The 27434-nt window shown below is 31.7% G+C and overlaps 1 protein-coding gene and 1 long non-coding RNA gene across 2 annotated transcripts in view; both read left to right on the top strand.

The window, feature by feature from the left end:
• The window catches only part of LOC134726252 (protein qui-1-like), a 60484-nt gene extending 33050 nt beyond the window's left edge, over positions 1 to 27434 (top strand). The window contains exons 10-24 of the mRNA XM_063590652.1: positions 8526 to 8759; positions 9713 to 9970; positions 10716 to 10839; positions 11516 to 11703; positions 12011 to 12139; positions 13044 to 13123; positions 13385 to 13564; positions 14203 to 14314; positions 15479 to 15669; positions 16544 to 16740; positions 17603 to 17765; positions 19513 to 19708; positions 24240 to 24443; positions 25539 to 25666; positions 27297 to 27434. Coding sequence (XP_063446722.1) covers positions 8526 to 8759; positions 9713 to 9970; positions 10716 to 10839; positions 11516 to 11703; positions 12011 to 12139; positions 13044 to 13123; positions 13385 to 13564; positions 14203 to 14314; positions 15479 to 15669; positions 16544 to 16740; positions 17603 to 17765; positions 19513 to 19708; positions 24240 to 24443; positions 25539 to 25666; positions 27297 to 27434 — 2522 coding nt within the window. The remainder of the gene's footprint in view (positions 1 to 8525; positions 8760 to 9712; positions 9971 to 10715; positions 10840 to 11515; positions 11704 to 12010; positions 12140 to 13043; positions 13124 to 13384; positions 13565 to 14202; positions 14315 to 15478; positions 15670 to 16543; positions 16741 to 17602; positions 17766 to 19512; positions 19709 to 24239; positions 24444 to 25538; positions 25667 to 27296) is intronic.
• LOC134726899 (uncharacterized) lies at positions 3157 to 6986 on the top strand. Its single transcript, XR_010108669.1, has 3 exons — positions 3157 to 3254; positions 5229 to 5427; positions 6853 to 6986. It is a non-coding gene; the product is annotated as an uncharacterized LOC134726899 (long non-coding RNA).

The following is a 27434-nucleotide window of genomic DNA, read 5'->3' as shown; positions in this document are numbered from 1 at the left end:
ATATCACCATAATTACATAAAGAACAGATACAATATTCTCCTAAAGAGTTTGCCATCTAACAATTCAAAACGAAATGTTGCGTCGAAACTGAGGTACCAAATCTATAAAAAGAATCACTATTTTAGTCGAAATTAAACTGTATATATTCTTTTTTTCAAAACTCCTGAAATAATTTAACATTATCTATAGAGAGCTTACATATGCAAATCTTTTTTAGAAGTATGTGAGCTTAAATAAAATTTGTTTATTATCCCCCTTTTTTTCCTTTTATAAATTTTAATTGTAAACGATTTTCTTTCTAAATTTGTGTTTGCTCATTAACTGGGGTTCATGCTGTAAAAAAAAAAATGTCTCCTTGTGTATAAGTTATTGATAAAACAAAAAATGAAGCCGCCAGAAGAATAACGGTACGCCTAAATACCGCTTGAAGGACCTCCTGATTGCACTCATGACATATAAACGAAGTGCACTCAGGACCCTTTATAGTCATCGCACACAGGATTGATGCATATATTCGTTATACGCTTCTTATTTTAGAGTTAAATGGTAGAATTTGAAATCGAACTTATATAGATATGTTAATTCTTATAAAATAATGAGGGCACGTGTCACTGATTACACAACTACTGAGTCATGAATTATCCAATCAACAAAATTGATTTGATTATCTTTATTGTTGTTTACAGATTGTGTTGTTAGTACAGTGTGACCATGCGAGAAGTAATATTGTGACGTTTTAAATGAATATCGCGATGTTTTAAGATTTTCGTATTTTATTAAAATTTCGTTCCATAAATTTTTAAGTTTTATTCTTAATTTTATAATCCTGTCCTGGATCATGCAGTAATTAATTCTTTGTACGATTTTGAAAAGGGAAATAAATGTTCATACTTTAAAAGAATTTATATAAATTAAAGTTTTGTATATGGAATCCGTTCTTAACTGTAAAAGCCGTACTTTTCAAACAATCAAACTCATATACATGTAGTTAGATGTTATTTCTCATTTTTATCGAACTTGTCCAGGAATTTTATTTTTGAGTTATACGAATGTTTTAAGAAATCCGCATTTATTAAGGTTTTTTTCTGTAATTAAAGTCGTTTTGTCCAGTTTCACAAGCCTGAAATGAATTTCAATGTGAAAATAAATTCTGAAAATGAATTTGTCTCCGTTTTCGTCTCCGTTTTTTTAAAATTATGATATTTTGGGTATAATTATTTCTAAACAATATGTTAATTAGATTGTAGTAAGATTCTAAACTTAATTTAAAAAAATGATTTTTGTTACAGCGAGAAAGACTTTCGAAAACAGTCTATTGACACGAAATCCGTTCAAACCACAACTAAGTCTTCGTGCACAGATTTCCGTTAAGGTTAAACTGAATATTGTACATACTTGTCTTCTCTTGTATAATGGTTTGTTGAGAATAAAGATATACAAATTCAATAAAATTAGATATTCAGTCAACATTGTGTTGATTTAGAGAGAGAGAGAGAAAAGAATCTCACTGAAAAAAAAAATCGAACTAGTTACAGAAAAAAACGCAACTATAAAATAATTTTCTTTATTCGTGAACTGCAAAACACAACAAATTAATTTACCCGTCATCATGAAAAAATAAACTGAAAAAGTACATCGAATGAGATATTTTATTTTTTCTATATACAAATGAATGTTAAAGGAAAAACTGAACTAACGATACAATTCCTAAAAAAACAATAAAGATAATCCAATCAATTTTGTTGATTGGATAATTCATGGCTCAGTAGTTGTGTAATTAGTGAATCGTGCCCTCATTATTTTATAAGAATTAACATATCTATCTAAGTTCGATTCAGGCGGGGATCCAGAGGGGGGGGGAGTCCGGGGGGTTGGAACACCCCTTTTTTTTTTGCCGATCAATGAATTTGAATGGGGACATGTAGTTGACCCCCCCCTTTTTTGTCCTGGGTTAGCCCCCCTTTTTAAAATGGCTGGATCCGCCCCTACGATTTCAAATTCTACCAAAATTTAACTCTTAAATATGAAGCGTATAACGAATATAAACATTCATCATGTGTGCAGATACGATGTCGGTAATGGGTCCTGAGTGCACTTTGTATGTCCTGAGTGCACTCAGGAGGTCCTGAGCGGTTGTTTAGACATACCCGAAGAATAAATCATTTCCTGAACTTAAAATACATTTATCTGTAATTAAAGAAAATTCGCCTTAATTCTCACATATATTTAAACAATTGTAAAATAATTAATTCAACGACTTTCTGTCTGTTTACTAATACTTTTCTTGTTCAGTTTTTGTTTATACCCATTATAGATAAACGGAAATAAGTACTTTTTTAGGAAATTTTACAACTAGATGAACGGAATTAAGTACTTTTTTTAGGAAAATTTACAACTCAAATTTTCAAAAACAAAATTCTACACTTTTTACCTGGATTTTTTTCTCTGTCTCGAATCCGCAACCGGTGACCCCGTATCAAACATAGCGACCAACACCTCACATGACGTATTCTCGATGTTGAGGTATTGACAATACACAATCACATTTATCGATATACAGCAAGTAAGGCTAGTAATTTGGTGTTGAATGCTAGTAGATCAGAATTTTTCAATTGAACTTTCCCAGTTTAAGGGGCACTAGCTGCCAAATTCATGTTCTTCATCGATTTTAATAAAATTCAAATAACGTGTATATAGTGTTGAATTGTTTATTAAAATGTTACGCACAATCTTGGCTGATATGCATAAAACCATTATATTTCATGACACTGCATGAAAAAAAAATTGACTTGATAATACCAGAACCAGAGACATATATATTGCATCTAAGATCTCTGCCAGAACTAAAAAATAAACTACCGTAAGTCCACATAAGAGGGTATAGGTGTGAATTAACAGAATAGAGAACAAAGGACAAAGAAAAAAAAGGAATAAAGAATAGTGAAAGAAAGAGAATAATGGAAAAAAGTGTAAGTTATTAAAAATATAACTAAAAAAAAGAAGACAGAAAAAAAGACACCCCCCTCCGAGACGAGCCTTACATGCACTGGTATTTGACGCTGCCGAGTTATTTTGAGATTAAGACATGTATTAGTAGTCAGCCCGTAAAGCCAGGTTAGAAATAAACATAATTGACAAGTTTCCTTCCCCTGCACTCTCGATCCCACGTGTAAATAGCACGTACGGAATTTCAAATAAGACATTGATACATTACAACACTTGCCGTCAGTATTTGAATATATTGATTAAGAAGGTATAGAAGATTAATGCACGCACACTATTATCCACCACTGGCCTAAATAGTTAGTCCGCAAACAACGAGGGTCATAAAAACCCAGCACTTTGAACACAGCTTCCCACTATCCATTTCTACCATAGAAAACTTTTGCCTTTCATTTATCAAAAATGTAATATGTTGATATTAAGGGTATATAAGAATTATTGGGCAATTCAAACCATTCCTATTGTAAGTGATAAAACTAAATTTATATCAGGGTGATTGAAATGAGGGAAAAAAAGGGGGGGTCAGGAGTTCAGGGCCCCCTTTTTTGGAAAAAAAATGGTTGAATATATATGGAATGACTGAGGTATTGCAGGAGCAGGCCCCTCTTAGGCAGTCGGTGGGCCCCCACTTATGAAAAATTCTGGATCCACCACTGTGGTCTTCAGTTGTATTATCTTTTTAAAAAAAAATTACACCTGTATAGTGTTTATATTCTAAAGTGTAAATCAAGGGAAAATAATGTAAACTATATGTGCATTGGGACCTTTTAAAAGGTATTTTGGGGGAAGAAAGAAGGGAGGGTGAGTCCAGGGGAGCTAATCAACACCCCCTTCAATTTGAGAATATGCTATTATCTTGTAAACGGTCCAGATCCCCACCCCTAAACCATATATATTCTTGAATGGGACTATAAAACAAATGAAATGAAATAAAAAGGAGGTCTTTGGGGTTACCCCACCCTGTTCAATTTGAGAATGTGCTATTATCTTGTGAACGATCCAGATCCCCACCCCTAAACCATATATATTCTTGTCGGGGACAATAAAATTAATAAAATTAAATAAAAGGGAAGTCCACCCCCTCTAGTTTAAAAACTTGTAAACGGTCAAGATCCCCACCCCTAAACCATACATATATATTCTTGTATAGAACAATAAAACAAATCAAATGAAATATAGGAAGAGTCAATTGGGGTCACCCCCACCCCCACATGTTTGAGAAACTTTAAAATGGTTGAGATCCGCAGTGGTTAGGTTAAAAAAATTCCAGATCCCTGATCCCCACCCTCAAACCATATATATTCTTGTATGACTATGAGACAATAAAATAAATCAAATGAATATAGGACCATCCCCTTTGTCTTGGGTTGGGAACCCCCGCTTTTTAAAATGGCGAGATCCGCCCGGCATACCATCTAGCTAGCTATTAAGGCTTTAAAAATATGAAACCAAACAAGGAAATTAACAGTCATGTTGGGAGTGTAGGCAACTGTTTTGAATTTAAAAAAAGCCTTTTAATACATATATATCATTATATAACAATGTTAAATTTTTTGTGCATTTATTTTTGCTTACCGTATTTTCAATAATGGACAAAATTGCATGATTGAATATTGTAATTTAAGAAAAATCAGCATACATGTTATAAAATTTCGAAGTGGAAACTGGGAATTTGACAAAGAGACAACAACCCAATCAAAGAGCAGACAACAGTTGAAGGTCACCTATGGGTCTTCAATGCAGTGAGAAAATTTCGGCACTGGTCTTCAGCTCATAAATATGTATCAGAAATGAAAATAAGATACAGCTTTCAGTTGTATTAATAAAAACCTCACAATAAGTTCTGAATATCAGAATATACAGTATTGCAAGATTCTCTCAAAATATACACATAGAGCTGAAAAACTGTTAAATTAATCATGCTTATTTAACATTAAAGTCCATGGAGTCCATCTAAATATGCATACTCTCGTACAAAGGAATATAAGTATGCAGTAGACATCAAGTTTTCAAAAATAAGAGTATCTATGCCATTAATTTACGACAAGATCTTCAATCAAGTAATAATATCTGTTTGTTTAAATATTTCCATCGGAGGTTAGTATGTCAGACCTCCTTTTTGGTGATGATGTTTTCGTTTTAAAGTTGAGAAAATTGTTTGTACCAACAAAAATAAAAACAAAGTCAATCTAGAATTATGTTTTTATCATTTTTTTATGTTTAGGTTGGCAGCAAGATGAAAAGGACAAGTATGCAGTTCAAAATTCAAAATGCGGATGAGCTGAGGTTCAAGGTCTTACCTTTGCAGATTTTCATATTTTGCATGAATGAATTCAAAGGTTATATGATGGACGGCAGAGAAAGAAAAAAACAACTTTTTAATTATCCTGCTCCTGGATAAATGTAAAACATCTTGTTTTTAGGTAAGTTTTATGCTCTGTTTTGATAGTGTTAGTGCATTCATCTGTCCAGTCTTTCCTCTAAATTGTATCCTCTTTAAGATTTTGGTGAGTGTTCGCCATGAATTTCAGTAAGTAACTTGTGGATTTACATGTATATACTAAAAATTTAGTACTTATATTAATGAGATTTTAGCATGACATCCTGCCAAATGCTTGCTAATCATGTTTATGTTCCAAAACATACAAGTATTTGGACTGTACGCATACAGTCTGCTCAATTTTAAGAAGTTGGTCAAGTTTATTAGAAACAAATGTACAGTACAGATCAACATAACTGAAATCTTTAATAGATTAATACAAATAGTTTAATTGCAGTTAAAATAAAAACACAGGTTTGGTCGAGCTGGTACCAGACAGTACAAGTATACCTAAATGGTCTGACTGTACACATATGGTGGGACTGTAAGTTCTTGACCGTAAACATAAGATCCAAATACTGATATGGTCTGGAACATTTATACATGTCTTAAAATTAATATCAAACACATTGATGTTTTTGGTAATAAGTTATTTGATAGAACTATAATGTTTTGGGATATCAAAATCAAAAATATCCCATTTTTACTTTAAATAAAGAAGAAGATTTAATTGATGTATGTATAAATGTATATTAAAATGAGACAGCAAGCCAACGACACAAAAAATAAGGATGAAACATACATAATTTTTTTGTATCAATGCTATAATTTCCAATATGTTCAAAGAGTTCAAGGTATTTTTTCATTGAAATAAAACACAAATTGAAATCTGTCAGAACTTCAAAAGCTTAAAGAAATATTGTTTCTGTTGTCTGCATTTTGTATAATATATTGCAAATTCTTGTGAAAAATGGAATGTTATTATAGTTGTCTAAAGTTTTAACATTGATCTTTATACTGTAAATTCATAAATTATTGCGTGCATTTATTATTGCGATTCTGGCATTTTAGACTTAAATGCAATTTTAAATTTTACGATTTTGAGAAAAATCCTGTTTAATGTATATAAAATATTTCATAATGCGAGTTTAAATTATTGCGTTTACAACTCCGTTGCATTTTTCACAATAAAAAAAAACTCGCATTAATTCTGAATTTACAGTATATATATATCATGTATATATTATGTATATAACTTGGGAAAATACCCAAATGTTATAAAGAATCAAAAATTAATTTATTGTTATATGGTATTAGAATAGGAAGATGTGGTATATTGCTAATTTGACAACCCTCCATCAGAGACCAAAGGATTTAGGCCGTTAGCAACTGATGACACTGGACAACCTTTAACAATCAGTAAAATCCATACTGCATAGCTATTTTTATTGAAAATCATATTATTGCTACATGTATGCAAACAATTTTTTATAATACATTTCTTTAGATTTTATTGGTTCTTTTTCAGAAGGATTGAAATTCACCACCTAGAATAAATGGAGAAAACATAGAAACAAGACCAGAATAAATTCAAAGACAAAAGTTGGATCGGTTATTATTTTCATCACTCAGTCAATGATTTGAAGTTCTTTTAAACATATACGTCCCTGTTTTAAATACAAAAAAATATTGAAACCACAATAATGTCAAAGTTCTGTGCTGAATGGTCAAATAGTGGACTATACCATCAAACAAAGCTGGATGATAAGAAACTATTAATGTTTTGTGTTGAGGGATATTGTGGAAAAAAAAGATTTACTTAAATAGCTACTAGTATGTTAAGCCTAACAATAGAGGTTTTATTGATTTCAAATAGTAAATAATTGTGTTTCAAGAATTAGTATTCTGTAATTCATGAATAAACATATATTGATACTTACATTATCTGCTTTGTTGTTTAAAAGTTAAGTTTTGAACAGTTATAGAACAATATGCTAAATTAACATTTCCCAAGAAAAAAAGATATTCAATTAAAAAGATTCATATTATAATAATTTACTACCAAATAGAATACACTGTAACATACACATTACTGTATATTTATATCTATATATTTACAATTAGAATCCCATAGGATTTTAATTTGTCCCATGGGATATTAAAAATCCCATGGGATAATAAAAATCCCATGGGACAACAAATATCCCATGGGACTACAATTATCCCATGGGACCAAAAAAAATCCCATGGGATTTACCCAAAATCCCATGGGATAATGGTCAATCCCATGGGATTTTGCCTTGTCCCATGGGATATTGAAAATCCCATGTTTTTATAATTCAAATTGCAAAATAAATATGAAAGGAACAGTAGAAAACCAATGAAATTATTGAATCCCATGTAATTCCGCACATTTTGGTTATATACATGAAATTGTAGCTTTTGTTTGAGGCGGCGGCGGATTTGCAAATGAGTGTTTTGCAAATTAAAAGTGTCCAGTGTTAATATATAAACCCAAAAAGTAATTTGTGGTAATAAACTATGTTAAAGAATATACAAGTTATAATTATCAGATCAATTCATAACATAATTTTGAAATGCGTGAAAATTCATGCATACTGAAACATGTACGTATTTAATAATACACATAATCACATAGGCGCGTGTATAGTTTGATTGATTTGAAATTAACCATATTCAGCCATTTCTAAGTGTTATTTGGGCGTTGGGATCAATTTTTACCTTCTATTTGATGTAGTAACGGTGAAGTAATACCTCTACACATCAAAATAGACATATACAAAATATTATCAATTTTAACTGACAAGAGTAATGAAAACATAATTTTTTCCTATTTTTTTTTTTATTTTTTTTGTCTGTACATATATCGGCCTAAGTTTGAACAATCAAATAGGAAACTAATCATTAACATCCATGTGGTAATCTCTATAAAAAAAGAGGGCGAAAGATACAAGAGGGACAGTCAAATTCATAAATCGAAAAAAAAAAACTGACAACGCCATGGCTAAAAAAGGGGAAAAAAACAGAAAAATAATAGTACTCAAGACACAAAATAGGAAACTAAAGACTACTAGTAATCAAAACGAACCCAACCAAAAACGGGGTTGATATAAGGTGCTCCGGAAGGGATATATAGATGCTATTTGTCGTAATTTTCAATTATTGTTTTCATACATGCAGGAGACGTCTCATTGTTGAAAGAATATGTGTTCTGCAATTTTGAGTATTTGTTAGCACTGACGCATTCAACTTCAGTTGATTTTCTTCTTGAGATACTACAAATTACAATGAAGCAAGTGCTCGATGCAGAAATTTCCATAGTTCACCTAGCCGTTTCTACGTCTAGAAATATATTGCTGAAATATCCAAATCAGTTAGCCAATGAACTGATAAGTCGATTGAGAAAATTGAAAGGTAAATGACTCATTTGCATGGTAAAACTGTTTATCTATTTTACATTACTTTTAAAGCATGCCATTATGGAGTATTAATAGAACGACAATACTAAGACAAACGATTTTTTAAAAACATTATACATTGCAATACATACATTTATCCAAGTATCAGTTATAGTTTTGAGATAGTAACCGATGATCAAATCTTATAGAAATCCATCAAAAAGATACAAATCAATAAAAAAAAAAAAATTAGTGGAACTTAATGATCAGACACGTTTTTAAGAAGTTTCGAATACCACATACAAGCAATCGTGGAAGCAAACATATTTTTCAACCAATAGTTTGAAGCTGTCTACTATTAATCTACGAAATATGCCGGACAATAACAACAAGTATGCTGCAGTGCATGTTTAGTTTAACTGAACATGATTATGCGTCATTCTGCAGTTCATTGCATTGTTATTCGAATATCTGGTTCTTCTAAATATAACCTTTTTTTGGATTTTGATAATAAATCATATTAGGAAAATGTCCATTTTCAATGTATGAATATATAAAAAAGAAGATGTGGTATGATTGCCAATGAGACAACTATCCACAAAAGACCAAAATGACACAAACATTAACAATTATAGGTCACCGTAATCTTTGAGGCTCTTTGATCACGTTCATGCTGTGTAATATAAGAAACTATGCTGTGTCGAATATATAATCAGATGCCAAACTCAGACCTGTAGGAAGCTTTAATGTTCTGTCTATACTTTAACCAAATATTAATAGTTCGATTTCTATGATCGTAAAAAGATGTGCCTGGGGGCATTTTATTCATTTGGTCATGTTTTTGTCTGTTTATTTAACATGTGGTGTTCGCCGTGGTGTTTTCTCTCTTTGTTTGAAGCTCACATCTTACTATCCTAATGGCACATTTCTGTATCAACTTGTTCATACCATTCTTGTCTTTAATTGTAGATTTATATACGCACCATTTAGATTCTCTGGTTACTCAATGTATGAGGTGGTGTGATAGTAACACGGTACCACTCATGGTTCCACTGACCTCCTGGTTACACTTACAAAGAATACAATTAGCTGCCTCTGTGGATGGTTTATATGGAATCAAACATTTTACTGTCTTACCAAACAATCAAAGTATATTGTGCTCGTTAGGGTTGGTAAACATAGTTTTATACCACATCCCAAATAAGAGCATCTTAAGAACATTTTCAGGTAAGCATACTAGCGTACATTCGTATACAGCTTTAGTTTTAGTTTCTGAAGCAAAGTATGAGTTAAACAACTATGACCTATATGAAATCAATTATACAGGATTTTAAAGGTTACTTCTTTTATGCAATGGAGAGAAAAAGGCTGATAAAAATGCGTATTGAAATTGAAAATTCATACGAAAATTATCATTGGCGAATTTAATCTTTCTCTTGTCTCCTTACATATAAATGCGTTGTCCACTGCTATACCAACGAAAGCAGTACTTGTGTTGTACTAATTGTTCTGTATTAGTACATGGGTTTCTGTTCTGTGTCATATTAATATGTTTTAACACCTGGAATACATTTTGACATTATGTTGATTTAAAAGAGATGGGTTTTTTTCATTGAAACAGTAGAATTACAACGATTTCATTTTTCAATTAACATCAATATTTGATGTTTATTTTACACGTAAATTTATATGCAAAACTTGAAAGCTGACATGAAACCAAATTACCTCTCTTCCTGTGTATAAAATTATTCTAGTGTCAGATTTTACAAATAAAATATATTAGTTTTCTTTTATTACCAACTTAAAATACAAACATTCGCATTATTCGTCGTAATTATTCAAATATACTTTTCCTAACTGATTCAATTTTTAAAGATATGATAGGTACGTGATTTGATTTCTCGTTTATATAAATAGAAGACTGTTTGAATTCAAGAAAGTATATATCTTTTGTATATGCTTCTTTTCATAGGACACAAAGGACCTGTAAACTGCATTGAGCTGACTAATAATGGTCAATGTTTTATAACCGGCTCGGATGATAAGTGCATTCGTATATGGAATCTCAGCGAAGGACTATGCACAAATATTATTAAGTAAGAGTATCAAATACATATATGAAGGGTAGGCTGGAAAGATAGGCGGCCAGTTGATCTTAGTAATTCATATGCAGTGATTATTAATCCTGTCAAGTCTGGCCTTAAGGTCATAAAACTTTCGAGCAAGATTTGTGTACTCGGACTCAAGAATCAACAAATCAAAATACAGGATTTGGTGTTTCGAGCATGATTTTTGTGCTCCAAGCACTGAGCAAAGTTTTATGACTTCAACCCCTGATGAAGTGACTTTGAACCGTGCGCGTAGATATTTTTTCAAAACGACCTTAGCTGCAAATTATTGCCATCTTTCCTGTTGAAAGTCGGTGGATCTCTTGGTATTATTTTACTGACACGTATGATATATCTACGAATACATAAAGCTGCGGTTAACAAACAATAAATAATGAAATAAATCAATTAAATGATTATATCTCATTTTACTAATTTCTCATAATGTTTCAAGTAAAATTTTATTGTGCCTATGTTGTGTTTTGTAAACTGTTGGATGTTACGCTTGTTTTTTTTTATCTTCTGTACCTTTATTTTACAATTTTCTAGTTATGATTATTTTTTAAGTTTTAGATAATACTACTACAACTGTTAATTTGTGTATACAACGATTCGTTTAAATAATAAAGAAATTATAAAGTGTTCATATTAAACCTTGTTATAGAGAGCATCACGGACCTGTTACATGTTTGACGCTGTCACAAAATGATGATCATGTGATGTCTGGATCAAATGATGGTAACGTCTTAATATGTGAGGTGTCAAGTGGGAAGAAAATACATGTATTACAAGGTCATAAGAAAGCAGTAACCTGTCTAAAGCTGATTGATTCATCACAGTTACTTTTGAGTGGTAAGAAATAATACTAACATTATCGACTTTAAAACCTTTATAAAAACGATATATTAAGGAATAAACAGTTCATATATATTAAGGAATAAACAGTTCAGATATATTAAGGAATAAACAGTTCAGATATATCATGGAATAAACAGTTCAGATATATTCAGAAATAAACAGTTCAAATATATGAAGGAATAAAGGCTATCTTAGTTTAAAACTTTTTTACAAATCAACAAATATTGGAAGAAAGTTGTGTTGTTGTTTACATTTGATATTGATATTACGCAAGAAATTTAATTTATTTTAACAATTTCAGGTTCCAAAGATCGTACCATTATTATGTGGTGTATGGTTGATATGATACAATTAAATACTTTCCGTGATTACATTAACAATCCAATTCTGTCCATAGATGTGTCGAGTGATAGTATTTTCTTATTGGTTGGTATGTTATCCATTTTAAACCACTACAAACTTAATTGAGATTTGAAAAATACGTATAATTATATATATACATGTATATATATAAGTACGTCTGAGTCAGTGACAACTCTACAACAGATGTAGCGGGACGGCTGCAGTGCAGGCGATTTGGTGTCACGATATCACAGTAGCATGGGTTCGAATCCCGGCGAGGGAAGAACCAAAAATTTCCGAAAGCAAATTTACAGATCTAACATTGTTGGGTTGATGTTTAGACGAGTTGTATATACATTATGTACACAGCCATGTATCATCATTATTGATGGCGATCCGATGGATACATCTGGTGTAGAGTTGTCACTGACTCAGACGTACTTATGAAGGTCTTGGGGTCTAGCGGGACGGCTGCAGTGCAGGCGATTTGGTGTCACGATATCACAGTAGCATGGGTTCGAATCCCGGCGAGGGAAGAACCAAAAATTTGCGAAAGCAAATTTACAGATCTAACATTGTTGGGTTGATGTTTAGACGAGTTGTATATACATGTATATATATATATATATTAAAATTGTGTGCTCCCAAAATGTTATAATAATTGGAGAAACTACTGTTTTCCTTCCCGTGTTATAATTGGCTTTAGTCATATTACGTAGAACGTTTTGAAATATTTGGATTCAAATGCTTCGTTATGCAATTGATTCTTTATGAGTTCGTCAACACTAAAAAGTCCAAGTCGGGGTTTAGTTATAATTCACATGCATATAATTTTAAAATATGTGAAAAATGAATATTTGTATCATATTGAAAAGGTTGTGAATGAAAAAACATCAGTATGGTTGATATTAATACATGTGTGTCCTTTAAAGAAAACAGCATTGGAATGATAAATATGTGTCGTTATATTTCTTTTTCTTTTATTATTTTAGCTTGTGAAGATAGTACACTAAATGTGATATCATTTGCAACAGGGTCTTGGATACATCAATTAAAGGGTCATAACGGATGGGTAAGTGATTAATGGTCTACCTATAAAAGGGGGCGAAAGATCCCAGAGGAACAGTCAATCTCATAAATCGAAAATAAACTGACAACGCCATGCCTAAAAATGAAAAAGACAAACAGACAAATAAAGTACACAAGAAATCTATAAAATAAGGTCCGCAATACATTTTCAATTTGTTTGGTTTTAATAGCTAATCAATTATCATTACATTATAAAGGAGGTTAATATATAATTAATATTGTGTTGTATAATTTGATTTCTCAGATTAATAAAGTACTTGTGTGTGAGGACTGCAATCACGTGATAGCAGTTTGCCAGGATGGATCAGTTTATGTTTACAATTTAAGGAACACCGAACTGCTAGAAACATTTCGAGGGACATACAAACCAATTACAGATGTCCGAATCTCATCCGATGAAACTTTGATATATTCATGTTCTGACGTAAGTGTGACTGTACCCTTAGCTTTTTATGTCAAATTAAATTTAAAAAAAAAGTTTATTAACGGTAATATAACAGTGCCAATTTTCAAAGCAGGGCATAAATTCGTTGCAAAAATGTTATTCTTTCTTCTGCTTTGTACGTACTTATGTATGTGTGTCTTCTTCTTTATTGATAATAGTATAGTGCTATGTAAATATGCACTTCATTCCAAAGAACTCTTTTTAAGACCCAGCAAGAGGATACAGGGTTAATATACCAGAGACACACTATTTTAAAGAAATGTGAGGAAGTGAACAACATATCAAAGGACTATCGCGTTCATTGTTTTAAATTTAAAAAAAAAAAGAAGATGCTCTTACAGTTTTATCATTACTTTACTGTTTAATTTATATTAATAACATCTAAATGTCTTCGAAATAAGTAAAATAAAGTAATTGACTTACCAAATGTTAAATAAAATAGGCAACAAAAACTGGTTTAAAGGAGGCATGCTATTTGCAAGCTATATTTAGTATATTGAATACTATCAAAATTTAGGTACAATATGTTTCAGAAATAGATATCTAACGTATCATTCTCTTAAAGAATTATATCGTGAAACAATGAATTAACCATTTTTACTTTGGTTTAATTGCAGAACATGTTGAAAGTATGGAGCCTTCACAAGAAATACACGAACAATTCTAACGACATGAAGCATTCTAGTACTGTTACATGTATACATGCTTGGGATGGCACAGCTGCTACAGGTATTATTACGAGTGTCATTTATCTCAAAAATAGAATCGAGAAACAACACACATCAGTAAAAGTTTCCACAGCCTATTGCAGTTTTATTGCCGATGTGGATCGTAGCCAGTTATCCAGATATTTACTACAGTAATATTGAAAATTGACGGTGGCATAAAGCAATACTAATAATCCTCTAATAATGCAAATTCAACATATTGAATAGCCCATTAATGTCAACAGAGATTGCGCAACGTTTATGACAACGATTTTCAACGGTGAATGTGATGGCAGATATCAACGTTGACTTAACATGCCTAATTGCATACCAATTCACATCAATCTATATATAGATACTGTTTAATATTCTGCTAAGCTTTTGGAACCCTACCGACATTATGTTCAGAACTGAATGGTCGTCTAGAATTGTAAGGAAAATTTCTTGGTTAATGAAAATTTGAAGGTTATTTATACATTATGGCTGATATTGTCTGATTGACACATTAGATTTATAGTGTTGTGTTTTAAGGACTTGGTTACATTTTGTTTGTTTTTGTTCTAATTGAGATTGTAACATGGTGATGACTACTGTTCCCATGTTTTGACAATTTTACCTATTATGTCTGGGTTTTTTCACGAATCGGTGTGAATATAATGTCATACAAATGAGATGTTTAGCGCTATAAAACTAGGTTCAATCCATCATTTTCTACATTTGAAAATGCCTATACTAAGTAAGGAATATGACAGTTGTTGTCCATTCGTTTGATGTGTTTGATCATTTGATTACGCTTTTTAGTACGGACTTTCGGTTTTACATTTTCCTCGGATTTCAATATTTTTATGGTTTTCCTTTTTTCATCGATATAGGAAGATAGGGTGTGAGTGCCAATTTTGGAAATGACATTGTCTTTTTTCTTCGACTTTTGGTTTTTAAAGGTTCACAATATATTTACAATACAAAAATACGCACAAGTCGTACATATCAACTTTAAAACCAGGTTGATGCAATTATTTCGTTTAGACACCCGCTTATTTCTTCGTGCTATATTAAGAAGAAAAAAACAAAATCTTGAAATACAATATAAATTTTGTACTTTTAAAATGTTTGTGAATGCATTTAAAACAAAACGTATTGAGATATGACGTACCTTTTAAACAATAAGCTATTTGAATATATACAGGTTCAGAAAATGGAGTCATTAAAGTTTGGAACATGGAACAGGTTGTGCTGAGGGACAGTTATTCTAAACACACCAGCAGCATAACATGTCTCCAAGTATCTTATGACAGCAGTTTTATAGTGTCCGGGTCTAGAGATAAAACAATATGTGTATACGATATGACAATGCAAACAGTTGTCACTTTTTATGAGGTGAGGATTTTAAGTTTTCCTGATTCCGAAATAACATTGAATATTTGTTGTGTTCTTAAACATCATTGGCACACGAATATTCAGCATAGTGCGTTCATGATAAAGGTTAACTTAAAAAGAATTTTGGTTGAATTAAATTTATTGAGTGTTGGTTTGATTTTTATCGTTATCATGAGACTTACTTGTCTTTTTTCATCCCGTAATGAACCTTTTTTCCATTTGTTTATGCAATATTTGATATTTTGATAATGAATTCTTATATTAAAACAAAAAGACAAACAATCAATTTAAAATAATTAAAATAGTTTGCAGTTGTTTCATGATTTTTTCCAAATAGCTTTTCTCTGTTAAATTACGTTTAAAGCTTCATTAAAAATATGAAATAAGAAAAGATAAATTTCAATTGGATTACTTTGTTAACATTTGGGCGCATATAACACGTTTTCTGAAAACAGACATTACAAAAACGGATTGAGCGAATCAAAAAGGACTTCCAAATTGTTTCATAACAATATTTATATCTATCAACTAAATAGTTGATACATGTACTTGACAGCTATCAAAACGTTACATGTTCTTACATATAATTATTTTTCAATTGTTGAACATGGTAAAATCTGGTAAAATTGTTTTTCAAAAGCCCAAAATATCACAAAATTTGACGTTTATTTCACTCAAAATCGAGTTTAATTCACAATTACTAAATGAGTTTATTTCAGACTTACAACAGTAAATCTCAATATATAGATTTATTGCAAACTTTTCGTCGACACACACACAAACACGCTCAATCAATAAACTGGACCTTGTAAATGTTTCTAAATGAACCATACTATTGGAATCTTTAAAGTCCTTCATGTGTTTTAATCTACAGGAACACAAGGCACCAATACAAGCATTATGCATATTTACTGACGACTCACAAGTGATATCTATGGACTGTAACAGTATTGTATTCATATGGAAACCACACACTGCTCAAACCTTAAGGAGTTATACAAATATCAACGCCAGACTTTTCTTATTGTCCAGTCATGGCAGTCACCTAGTAACCACTGGAGGAGATCAAAGGTAGATAACAAATACACAAAAACATTATTTAAGTTAGAAAACAAATAATTAACAAATGCATACACGCTGACTATGCGGTATGAGCTTTGCTAATTGTTTAAGACCATACGGTGACTGATAGTGGTCAATTAATGTGTCATGTGGTCTCTTTTTGGGTGTTCTCTCAAGCAAATCATACCACATTTTATTATTTATATTTATTTATTAATTTGGTCAAAACATTTTGATATAGTGGTAAAAGTAAAAAAAAATCTTCGTTCCCCACTTGCAGATATTGTACGTAAATTTTCAACAAAACTGTCAGTCATGAAAGAGTTAATAAATTGTTATATCATGAAGTAAAAGTTAAATGACAAATTATTGTTGTACTACTTAATATCCGTATTATGTCATTAAATATTGACAAATAGTTTTTATATAACAGACTTACAGCGTTGGTTTTTCTTTATGAATTGTTTCACACTTAGTCTAGTCATTTGTGGGCCTTTTATAGCTTTCTATTCGGTTTAAGCTCTGTGTTGAAGGCTGTGTTGAAGGCTGTGTTTGGTCCTTTCATGGTTTACTTTTAATAACGTTGTGACTTGAATAAAGGGATGTCTCGTTGAGACTCATACTCAATCTTATTTCTTTCCGTACTATATATAGTATGCAAAACACGTTATGCGACTTCTTCTTAGTACTAAAAACTCATACCCAAATATGTAATCGTATGGAGTGCGCCAGAAAAAAATCAATAGCTTTCTTTTGATTAGTCCTATAAGAAATGCTTTAATCAGATTTATGAATTCTGAATATCTTATAACTTTAATGATTGAAATGTCTATTAAAGCAAACTAAAATAAATTGATAAAATTCTTTTCAGTGTGAAGGTTGTAGCGTTGGAAGATGAGTCAATAGTAACATACATTAACCATGCTGAACATGTTACCTGTCTTGCCTGTTCCGTTGATGATAAGTACATGGTGACAGGTTCAGCCGACAAATCTCTCAAAATATGGGAAATGTTTAATGGAAAACTCATTCAGGTGTGTTCAATATTATGTTATTTACCTATGGAAATGTTAACTGGTTAGTGGTAAAAATATGCTCCTTTTATCATGTATATAGTCATAAACTTCCCAAATTATCTTTTTTAGAATTAAATAAAATTTTCGAGCTATAGAAAAACGCCCCTATGAAACCATAAGTATTAACTAACAACATGTTTCCAACTGATCAAGCGGATTTTACATTTTTTAAATTTGCATAAATACAGTTTATCTGTGTGTGATAAGAATGGTTGCCGTTAGAATTATTACTGAATTCTAATCAAATATCAGTGTCACTAAAACATTACAGAATTACAACATTTATAGATTTTTGCAACTGCTGTCGTTATACATGCTAAAGTTTTACTTTCTTAACAACAGATTCCTAAATGTGGCATTTTTCAAATGTTTTAAACTCCGCTTTATAAGAAAATCTACTGCTGTGTCTCATTATTTATTTTGTGAATTCAGATAGTGTTTAAGAGGCTGTCCAAGTAAATATCAGGCATATCCTATGATATGAGTGGCACATCATAATTCTTTTCCTACTAAATTTTTGGTTCCAATGCAATGTTTATATCATAGAAAGGCTATATATGTCAAAGATATTTCTGAATCAACTGTGGATGGCTCAGAAAATGATTTTAAAGTTCACTAACAATACAACAAAATGTTGTACAAAATGAAGAGTTATCTCCCCCTTTTCAATGAATTTTCAGTGCTTTCTATGTATTTTTTTTCTCTTTATTTGTTGCAGTTAATAGAAAAACAAAATTTAACTTTGAGAAAGAATGAATTTATGATATGAAATAGATGAAAAAAATTTAAAAACAAAATATGTCATGTGCCATCCACTGCCTGGTTTTTCCATGGACACCCTCTTAAATACATGTATCTCAACCGGATCAATTACAATAACTGGACACCTCATTTGTGAGTTTATTCCAAAACACCTGTCTATAGATGGATCTATAATGAACGAACAGGTTAAACTGATCTCAGTCAAGTGAAATAAGTCAAATGAAACACAACTACAGTTTTTTTTTATCATATTTTCAATTAAATAATATAGGAGCTATGTTTTCCTTTGAATCAAAACGAGTAGCGTCCCCTGTTGCATAATCCAGCAACTGCAATATGGCTCTAAAAGTGCTCAAATGTATATATGTGAAATTTGACATGATATAGCGAATAAAGCTTTGAATTATAACATTTATCATGTTTTTAAAGATGACTTAATCGTGATAGGGTAGAGGCATTTGTAAATAATAACATAATCTTTAAGTCACTCAAATTGGGATTCAATATGTTTAAATGTCTTGCTACGAAATATCACGCTAAAAATGCCCTTACAAATAACGTTAGTGGTATAAATCAAAACTGATAGAAACACTTCTAAATTGGAAATGCTAAAAATATACAAGTATCTTCCTACCGATCAATAATAGAATTGTGAGAAGTTGTTTAGACAATACAACTTATTAAAAGTTCACAAAGGTTTGAATAATATTGTATTATCTGTTATATACATATAAACAATTGGTTTATCTAACTTAATATGTAACTCTTTCTCAAGGTTTGGTCCCTAACAGACCCAATCATGTTCACCAGAGAACTGTTTACCTTTCAGTTTGTTATACATGTCATACGTCATTGATATATCTTAATTCAAATTATTTGTTTTAGTTCCATTCTTAGTTTTAGTGATTCGTTAACATGACTTATGAATATATATCAATTACAGGTTTTAGTCGAGCACACTGCTATCGTTTGTAGTGTTGCCATTGGCGATGATAACGAAAATGTTGTTTCCGGTTGCAAGAATGGACAACTAACTGCATGGAGCGTCCAAACTGGGGTCGTTAAATATCAACTTGTCGGTCATACCAGTGGTATCACGACTGTCAAATTGACTAATAAAGGAAAATTGATTATTTCAGGTAAGAAAGAATTGAAATACGATAATTGTTGGGAATGTGCAGAAATTCATGCTACAGTAGTTTACCGATGTTTAAATATCTGAAACCAAATAAGGAGATACAAATCAAAGTACCAAAAAAAGACTCAGTAAATCGCATGAATTTTAATAGACACGATACCAGATCATTCATCGGTCGGATAACTCATCATAGATACCAGGATTGAAATTTTGTATTTACGCCAGACGCGCGTTTCGTCTACAAAAGACTTATCAGTAAGGCTCGAATAAAAAAAAAGTTAAATTGGCCAAATTAAGTACGAAATTGAACAGCTTTGAGGATCAAATTCCCTAATCTATTCTTGGGGTATAAAAGCCTTAGTATTTATAAAAATTAAAAGATTTGTAATCAGTTGATTCATAATTATGATCATACCAATGTTATTCTTGTAACACAATAAAGTAAGTGTCTCCTTCTGTATCACCCTTAGAATCTTCAAATAGACATCACATCACATAACATCACAATCTGGTATAGAACTCATCGGTTAAATGACAGATCAAATGACTATCCTAGCATCTAAAGATTTAATACCCCGAAAAAATATGCCGTTAGTATGTTGAGACACATTGCATTCGTAATTCGTAATGGTACTCATATTACATTCATTTAACTTGCATTTGTATGGCATAACTTAAATAGTTATACTTAGTCTTGCAAGATTAATCAATGAAAACAAATATCAAACAGCGAATTTAACAAATCCTCTGATATCACGGCCGACACTCGGCTAACCGAGAGATAGGTCGGTTAATCTATATTGAGTATGCGGCTATATCGGCGGTGGGTCTGTTAATTGGGTTGGTTATACGTCTGTTAAGAGTAAAACTCACAATTTAATGTTAGACTCTGTTAAATATACAGATTTTTTGGCATATTATGAGAATCACATTAAAAAAAGAAAAGTGTCTGACAAAATGATATCTATCATAGAACATTTTCCACCATTAAGAAAAATGCATAGCCTGCGCAATTTTAAGTAAAACGAAAAGGCGTCGCGCAAGTATGTGGTTTTTATGCTTGTACGCATAGAAATATTTTAGATAAAAGGTCAAAAACCATTTTTAGATATGATTTAAAGGACACAAAGTAGTACTTTGTTTCTAAAAAATCAATTGTCGTTGATAAATATTTCATAATTGTTATATAAGTTGAGTTAAACCACATTTTAATGAATATTAGGGGAATACAGTCTGTTAATGGGTTGGACAATTTAAATCGTGTCAGTTAAGAGTTATTTAGCCACGACAATAGTCTTACTACCTTGAGTTTATATTTTCATATTGAAAAAAATGAGATGTACTTGTGACGAAAAAATTACAATACGGTGCAACAGTATCCTTACAGAAAGAGCATTTTTTTCTCTGCATTTTATTAAAAGGGTATGTCACTTCAAATTAGCGTTATATGGACTGATTGGACGCTCGAATTCGCATTTTGTCTGTTCAACATCTGTAACATCTATGAATCTGTCATGTGTTGCAATGCAGCTGGTTAAATTCCATGCGTTTTCTTTGGAATACTAAGGCTTTTCTACCTCGGGAATAGATTACCTTATGCCGGCGTCATACATTGGCGGATAGACCGGCGTGCACCAAACGTGCAGAGAAAACTGACAAAGTCGGTATACGTAAGTTGCACGCCATATGTACGCTTAGCAATCGTTCAAAGCGCGTTGCATAAGTTTGAAGTACGTCGAAATACAAAGGTATAATAAAAATGTAAAATTAAGAAAGGAAATGGGGAATGTGTCAAAGCGACAACAACCCGACCATAGAAAAGACAACAGACAAAGGCCACCAATGGTCTTCAATGTTAAGAAAAACTCCCGCACCCGTTGGCGTCCTTCAGCTGGCCCCTTAAAAAATATTGTACTAGTACAGTGATAATGGACGTCATAATAAACTCCGAACTATACACAAGAAACTAAAATTAAAAATCATATAAGACTAACAAAGACCAGAGGCTCCTGACTTGGGACAGGCGCAAAATTGCGGAGGGGATAAACATGTTTATGAGATATCAACCCTCCCCTTATACCTCTAGCCACTGAAGGAAAGTAAATACGCTTGATGAACGCTACAACACGAGGAAATTTGTATGCAGCATAAAAAGCATACAACATACGCCAACATACGTTTCTTGAACGCCGGATAAACACTTAGCCTTAAGTACGCTTCTAGTACGCCCAACACACGCTTAAAGCATATTGGCAGCGTAAATGATTTTTAACACGCCGGAGACATACGCTGATGTGTGATGCCGGTATTAGTTGCATTTCCTCAATGCTTCTCAACTTTGTTTCTGGCCTTTTAATTTATTTTTTTCGAGCGTCACTTATGAGTTTTTCGTAGACGAAACGCGTGTCTGGCGTAAATATAAAGCGCAAATAACAAATTTCAATCCTGGTATCTATGAGGAGTTTTTTTCCGGTATGTATTTTCCTTTGTACCTAGTCAACATTCTTATTTTCTGCCGCCTAAGGAAATGTCTGTTGCAATAAAGTTCTAAACCGTGGTTCTAAACAAGAAATAGACATTAGTAAGTTTTTTTTATATTAGTGTGGGGTGCTGATTTAATGTGTAACAACAAGACAATTGTATATTCCTGTAAATCACAATAAATGTATAATATTAATTTTATTTTTCGAGTAATGATGTTTTCCTCTGATTTATGTACTTCTTAACTATGTAAATTAAATGACAAATTGGTGCCATGCATATCAATGAAACAGAATCCACATGATATATGCGACCATTCTTTGATGAAATTAATATTACTTTGATTTTACACTTTTTAAAATCATTTCTATCAATTTTCAGATTCCATTGTCTAAACTTATGTTTCATTGTTCATGTTTTGTTTTCATTTATTCTATAGCCGCTAGTCTTGAGCCTATCTCTTTATTCAGATAACACCCTATATAGCAATTGAATTATACTTGTAATGTCATTCATAACTCTTAACAGACCAATTAACAGACCGAGTTTTATACATCCGACCCATTAACAGACCATATTTTTATTAAAAATTGATTTATGTCACCAAAATACAGTTTTTCGTGTAGATTTTTCACATATTGATGTAAATATGGTAAACAAACATAATGCCAGTCTTTTTTCGATGTTCAAAAGATTGCATACAAGTAAACTCAACCAACTTGTCATTTTTGTGTACATTTTGTGTGTGTAAAATGTGTATAAATTTACTGATGAGTAACTCGCCTTTTCATTTTATAGATCGTTTATTGAAGTTAGAAAAAAAAGACTTACACCACTGGAGTCAGTACTCCAAATCATTTTGTCAGACATGAATTGTTTTTATGATATAAATATAATTAAAAAGTTATACAATGAAACATAATGACCTTGCAATGATTTTCACGATAACACCGGATTAACAGACTTTAGCCAACCCGATTAACAGACCCACCGCCGATATAGCCGCATACTCAATATAGATTAACTGACCTATCTCTCGGTTAGCCGAGTGTCGGCCGTGTGATATAAGACATAGAAAATAGTGAAGTTGTATTATCTATATCATTATTAATTAATACTTTGGTTGTAATGAAATTCATTGATATCCCAGTGAAATAAATAGTAATCAACAGACGCGTGTTTCGTCAACATACGACTCATCAGCAGCGCTTAGATCAAAATAGTTATTTTTAGCCATGGCGTTGTCAGTTTGTTTTAGATTTATGAGTTTGACTGTCCCATTTGTATCGTTCGTCCCTCTTTTATAAAGCCCAACAAGTTCAAAATTGAAGGGCATGTAGGACCCAAAATTCCAAAAATTGTGCCAAATACGTAATCTAGGTAATCTATTCCTGGGATAAGAAAATCCTTAGTTTTTCAAAAAATGCATTGTCAACGGGAACTTTATATGAATGACCATATAATTGATATGTTTGTCAACGCCAAAGTAATGACTACTGGGCCTGTGAAACTCTCGATAATTTCTTATTTGAAATTAACGTAGTTATTCCACTCCTTTGACGTCATACAACAATAGGCGTTTCCAAGACGTCGATAAATTCGGATCAAAACAAACTGCGATTGCGTAGAAAAAGTTAAAGTTACTGGCAATTTCTACTTTAGTTCAATAAACCAAAAGTCCTACGCCAATGTAATAAAAGAATAACTCATCAAAGAATTCAAAGATCGCAAAATATTCATCTCATGACCGAACAACACTGATAAATACCCGCATTCGTGAATTAATGTGTTGTTATGTCACTCGTTGAATTTTTGTCTCTATTTGAATCATTCGATTAGTTATTCTATAATTAACCCAGAGTAACAAATAGTGAAATAATAAAATGTTTCAGCTCGTGGGGTTCCTTTTCAATAAAAAAAAAAAAGGTTTTCAAATCTCCCGCGGCTGACTACTCTTAAGCAAAATAACTGTTTGAGAACAACGAATAGATTAATTACAATCTACTAACCCTTCCGGAACAACTGAAACCATTTCGTTTATTGTATTTTAGCTTCATTGGACAGCACGATAAGATTGTGGAGTTTACAATATGGACAACAGATAACTATGATTGATATGCACTGCCCAGTTATCAACTTCTCAATGTCTGAAGATGCCTCCCGAATGGTAGTGCAGTTAGAGAAGAACAAATACTCGCCATTACTTTGTCTACATAATAGTCCTTCAGTGGAGGGTAATCCACCTTGGGATCCAGGTAAGATAGAAAGTAATCATCGTCCAGAAAACAGACCGATTTCACGAATTGTCAATTTTGTTGAAAAGAAAACATGTATTGGAGTATAAAATGATTCCATGATTGTGTTATTATACTAGATATCAAGGATTGTCTTGGAACACGGAACCACGAACTAAAGTTTTCAAAGAATAACAAATTTTCAATTGAGTTGTATGCAGACTTTTGAAAATTACGAATTGAAATTGTACCGGAAAATGTCAAACCACGTAAAATGATAACCCAAAAAATAAATGAATCCATAGTTTTGTATTGTTAAAATTTGTTTATAATAATTAATTTAGGATTTTCTATTTCTTTCAAGTAGTTTAATCGCATACTTTATTTCTAAAAATAGCAAAAAGTAACATAACAAAAATACCGAAATCGGAGGAAAATTCAAAACGGAAAGCTCCTGATAAAATGGCAGACTCCGAAACTCAACAATTCAAAAGAATGAGTAACAACTATGAAGTAGATGTTCGCTATGTAACAAAAACTAAACTGCGAGCATCATGTGACTTTTTACATAATTTTACTGTATGTTTATTCGTTATATGGCGTCTCTATAGAAATATTGGAATAATCTGTCCCAACCTCTCATTTTCATATTTAGATTACTTTCGTTTCAACGTGCTTATTGTTGTTTGTTGCTTATGAAATCCCAGTTTCAACTTGACGTGAATGTGCTTTCCTACTTCAGGATTAGATTATTTCAGTTGTATTTGGCAAAACTGTTAGGCATTGTGGTCATCAATGCTCTTCAATCTCGTACCTTATTTGGCCTTTATAACTATTTTGGATTCGAGCGTTACGTATGAGTCTTGTGTAGACGAAATGCGCATCTGGCGTAAACTTAAAATTTAATCCTTGTATCTACATGAGTTTATTAATAAATCTAACACAGTCAAGTCACACTTATGTGGTAGTCTTGCCATAACTGTAGAATAATACATATATATGCCCCAGTCAACGCTTTTGTTTTAACTAATGACAAAGTGGCTCTCTTTGTATATTTTTTTTGACTGTTTTGTTCCCGGAAAATGAAGGTTTTCTTACTATCATTCCGTATTCCAGAAATAACAAAAGTACTACCTATCAATGTTAAGACCAGACAGCATCGACTTGCATTAGAATATCCGGTACAACGACTCCCTACAAGGAAAAGAATCGACTCTATATCCAGTGTACCAGAGATTGTTAAGGTAAGCTCTTATGTATTTATAAAAATGTTCAGGAGTAGTCAAAATAATAGAGCAATGATGTGTCTATTAACTTATTATTTTCATTGATAGATAAGTAATTTCAGGCAAATAGCTATAATACAAGCATTTTACAATCTTTTTGCAGTTTTTTTCAGAAATGTATCAATTTTACTTTACTGTCTTTCAGTTTCACTGCTGTTTTGTTGTATGTTTATATTACTGACTTCGGCATAAGGACAGTACTGTATACATGACTAGTGCAATTAATGTCCTGCATATAATCTATTGATTCTAACGGAATATACTGAAAAAGTAATATAAAAAATGTCTTAGTATTTCAACTATATACATGTATTAGAGACCAACGCGTACTTCAAATACGGGAGGGGCTGAGAGGCGGTTAAAAAGTGGATACTATTTTTTTGTAATCAATCACTCCTACATGTTTCAACCCATATCTATAACAAATGTTCGACAATTTCTTTTAAATCCTTTATACCATAAAATTTAATACAAAAACAAAATATATAGTGCATCTATTCATGAGACAAAATTGATATTTACATAAAAGGCAGAAAACCAAAAAGGTATAGCGCTTTTATTGCTGTTTTTCATCTTAAAGTTCAAAGATCAAATTTTTTTTTTTACCTCACTGCAAGTTTAAAATGGAGTTATTTGCAAAATATATTAGGCAGATTTTGATGATGTAATACAAACAATTTAAAGAAACTGGAAATAAAGACATATTTAAAACAAAATAGTCTCTTCGTATAAATAAAGGCAACAGTAGTATACCGCTGTTCAAAACTCATAAATCCATGGACAAAAAAACAAAATCGGGGTAACAAACTAAAACCGAGGGAAACGCTTTAAATATAAGAGGAGAACAACGACACAACAATAACATGTATATGTCTTGAAATGTGAAGGACCTGTGATCACACACTTTGACTGATACTTTTTATTTCTACTAAAATATATAAAAATATGATTTCTAAAATTCTCTAATATAAAGTACCTTGATTGGTGTATCCAAAGTCTAGGTAAAAAGTACAGTATGTTGTGTCTATAAGATCATAAGACGGTGTATTGATTCCACCCCCACGAAATGTTTGTAAAGGAAATATTTAAGGTTGAAAAGAATAGTACCAAAAATGTGTGCGTCTTAATGAAAGATTGATACTCAAACTGGCCTAAAATTGAGAGTATGATGTGGTTAATATAAGAGACATTAGTTCAAGAACACATACACCATAGCTGTAAAGAAAAACAGAAGACCGTACAAGTCAATCAAGGTGAAACATTCTACAGCCTCCACATCACGATAGACAAACCCACTAGTATTTTTTCATAAAAATGTGTAATAGCGGGTACAAGTTTTAGGTATTGAACTGCAGTGTTCAACCCAGATCCCTGTAAATTCTCAGAAATATCGACAAATATATTGAATTTATGCACCTACTTTCATTGAATTGTTTAAGGAGTTTTAACGTTTTTATATTTGAAATATTCAAATATGAAATATATATAGCACTCTCCATTTAACAGGTTTAAGTTAAAGAAGAATTATTTTATGAATATGGACTAGTCATATGATAGATCAAAATTTTTAATACACTTTTCACTTTAGGTGTCACCAATGAGAGCTCCGCAAACCAAAAAGAAAGGAAGACGTAAACAGGGCAAAAGTAAACATTATCAATTACTCACCAGAAAAGCTGTGGACAACTCGAATCATAAATTATCATCGGTGTGCTCGATTTTATGA

This window comes from Mytilus trossulus, chromosome 7 (genome assembly GCF_036588685.1).
Source record: "Mytilus trossulus isolate FHL-02 chromosome 7, PNRI_Mtr1.1.1.hap1, whole genome shotgun sequence".
Lineage (NCBI taxonomy): Eukaryota > Metazoa > Mollusca > Bivalvia > Mytilida > Mytilidae > Mytilus > Mytilus trossulus.
This window is presented reverse-complemented; position numbering and strand designations above follow the sequence as displayed.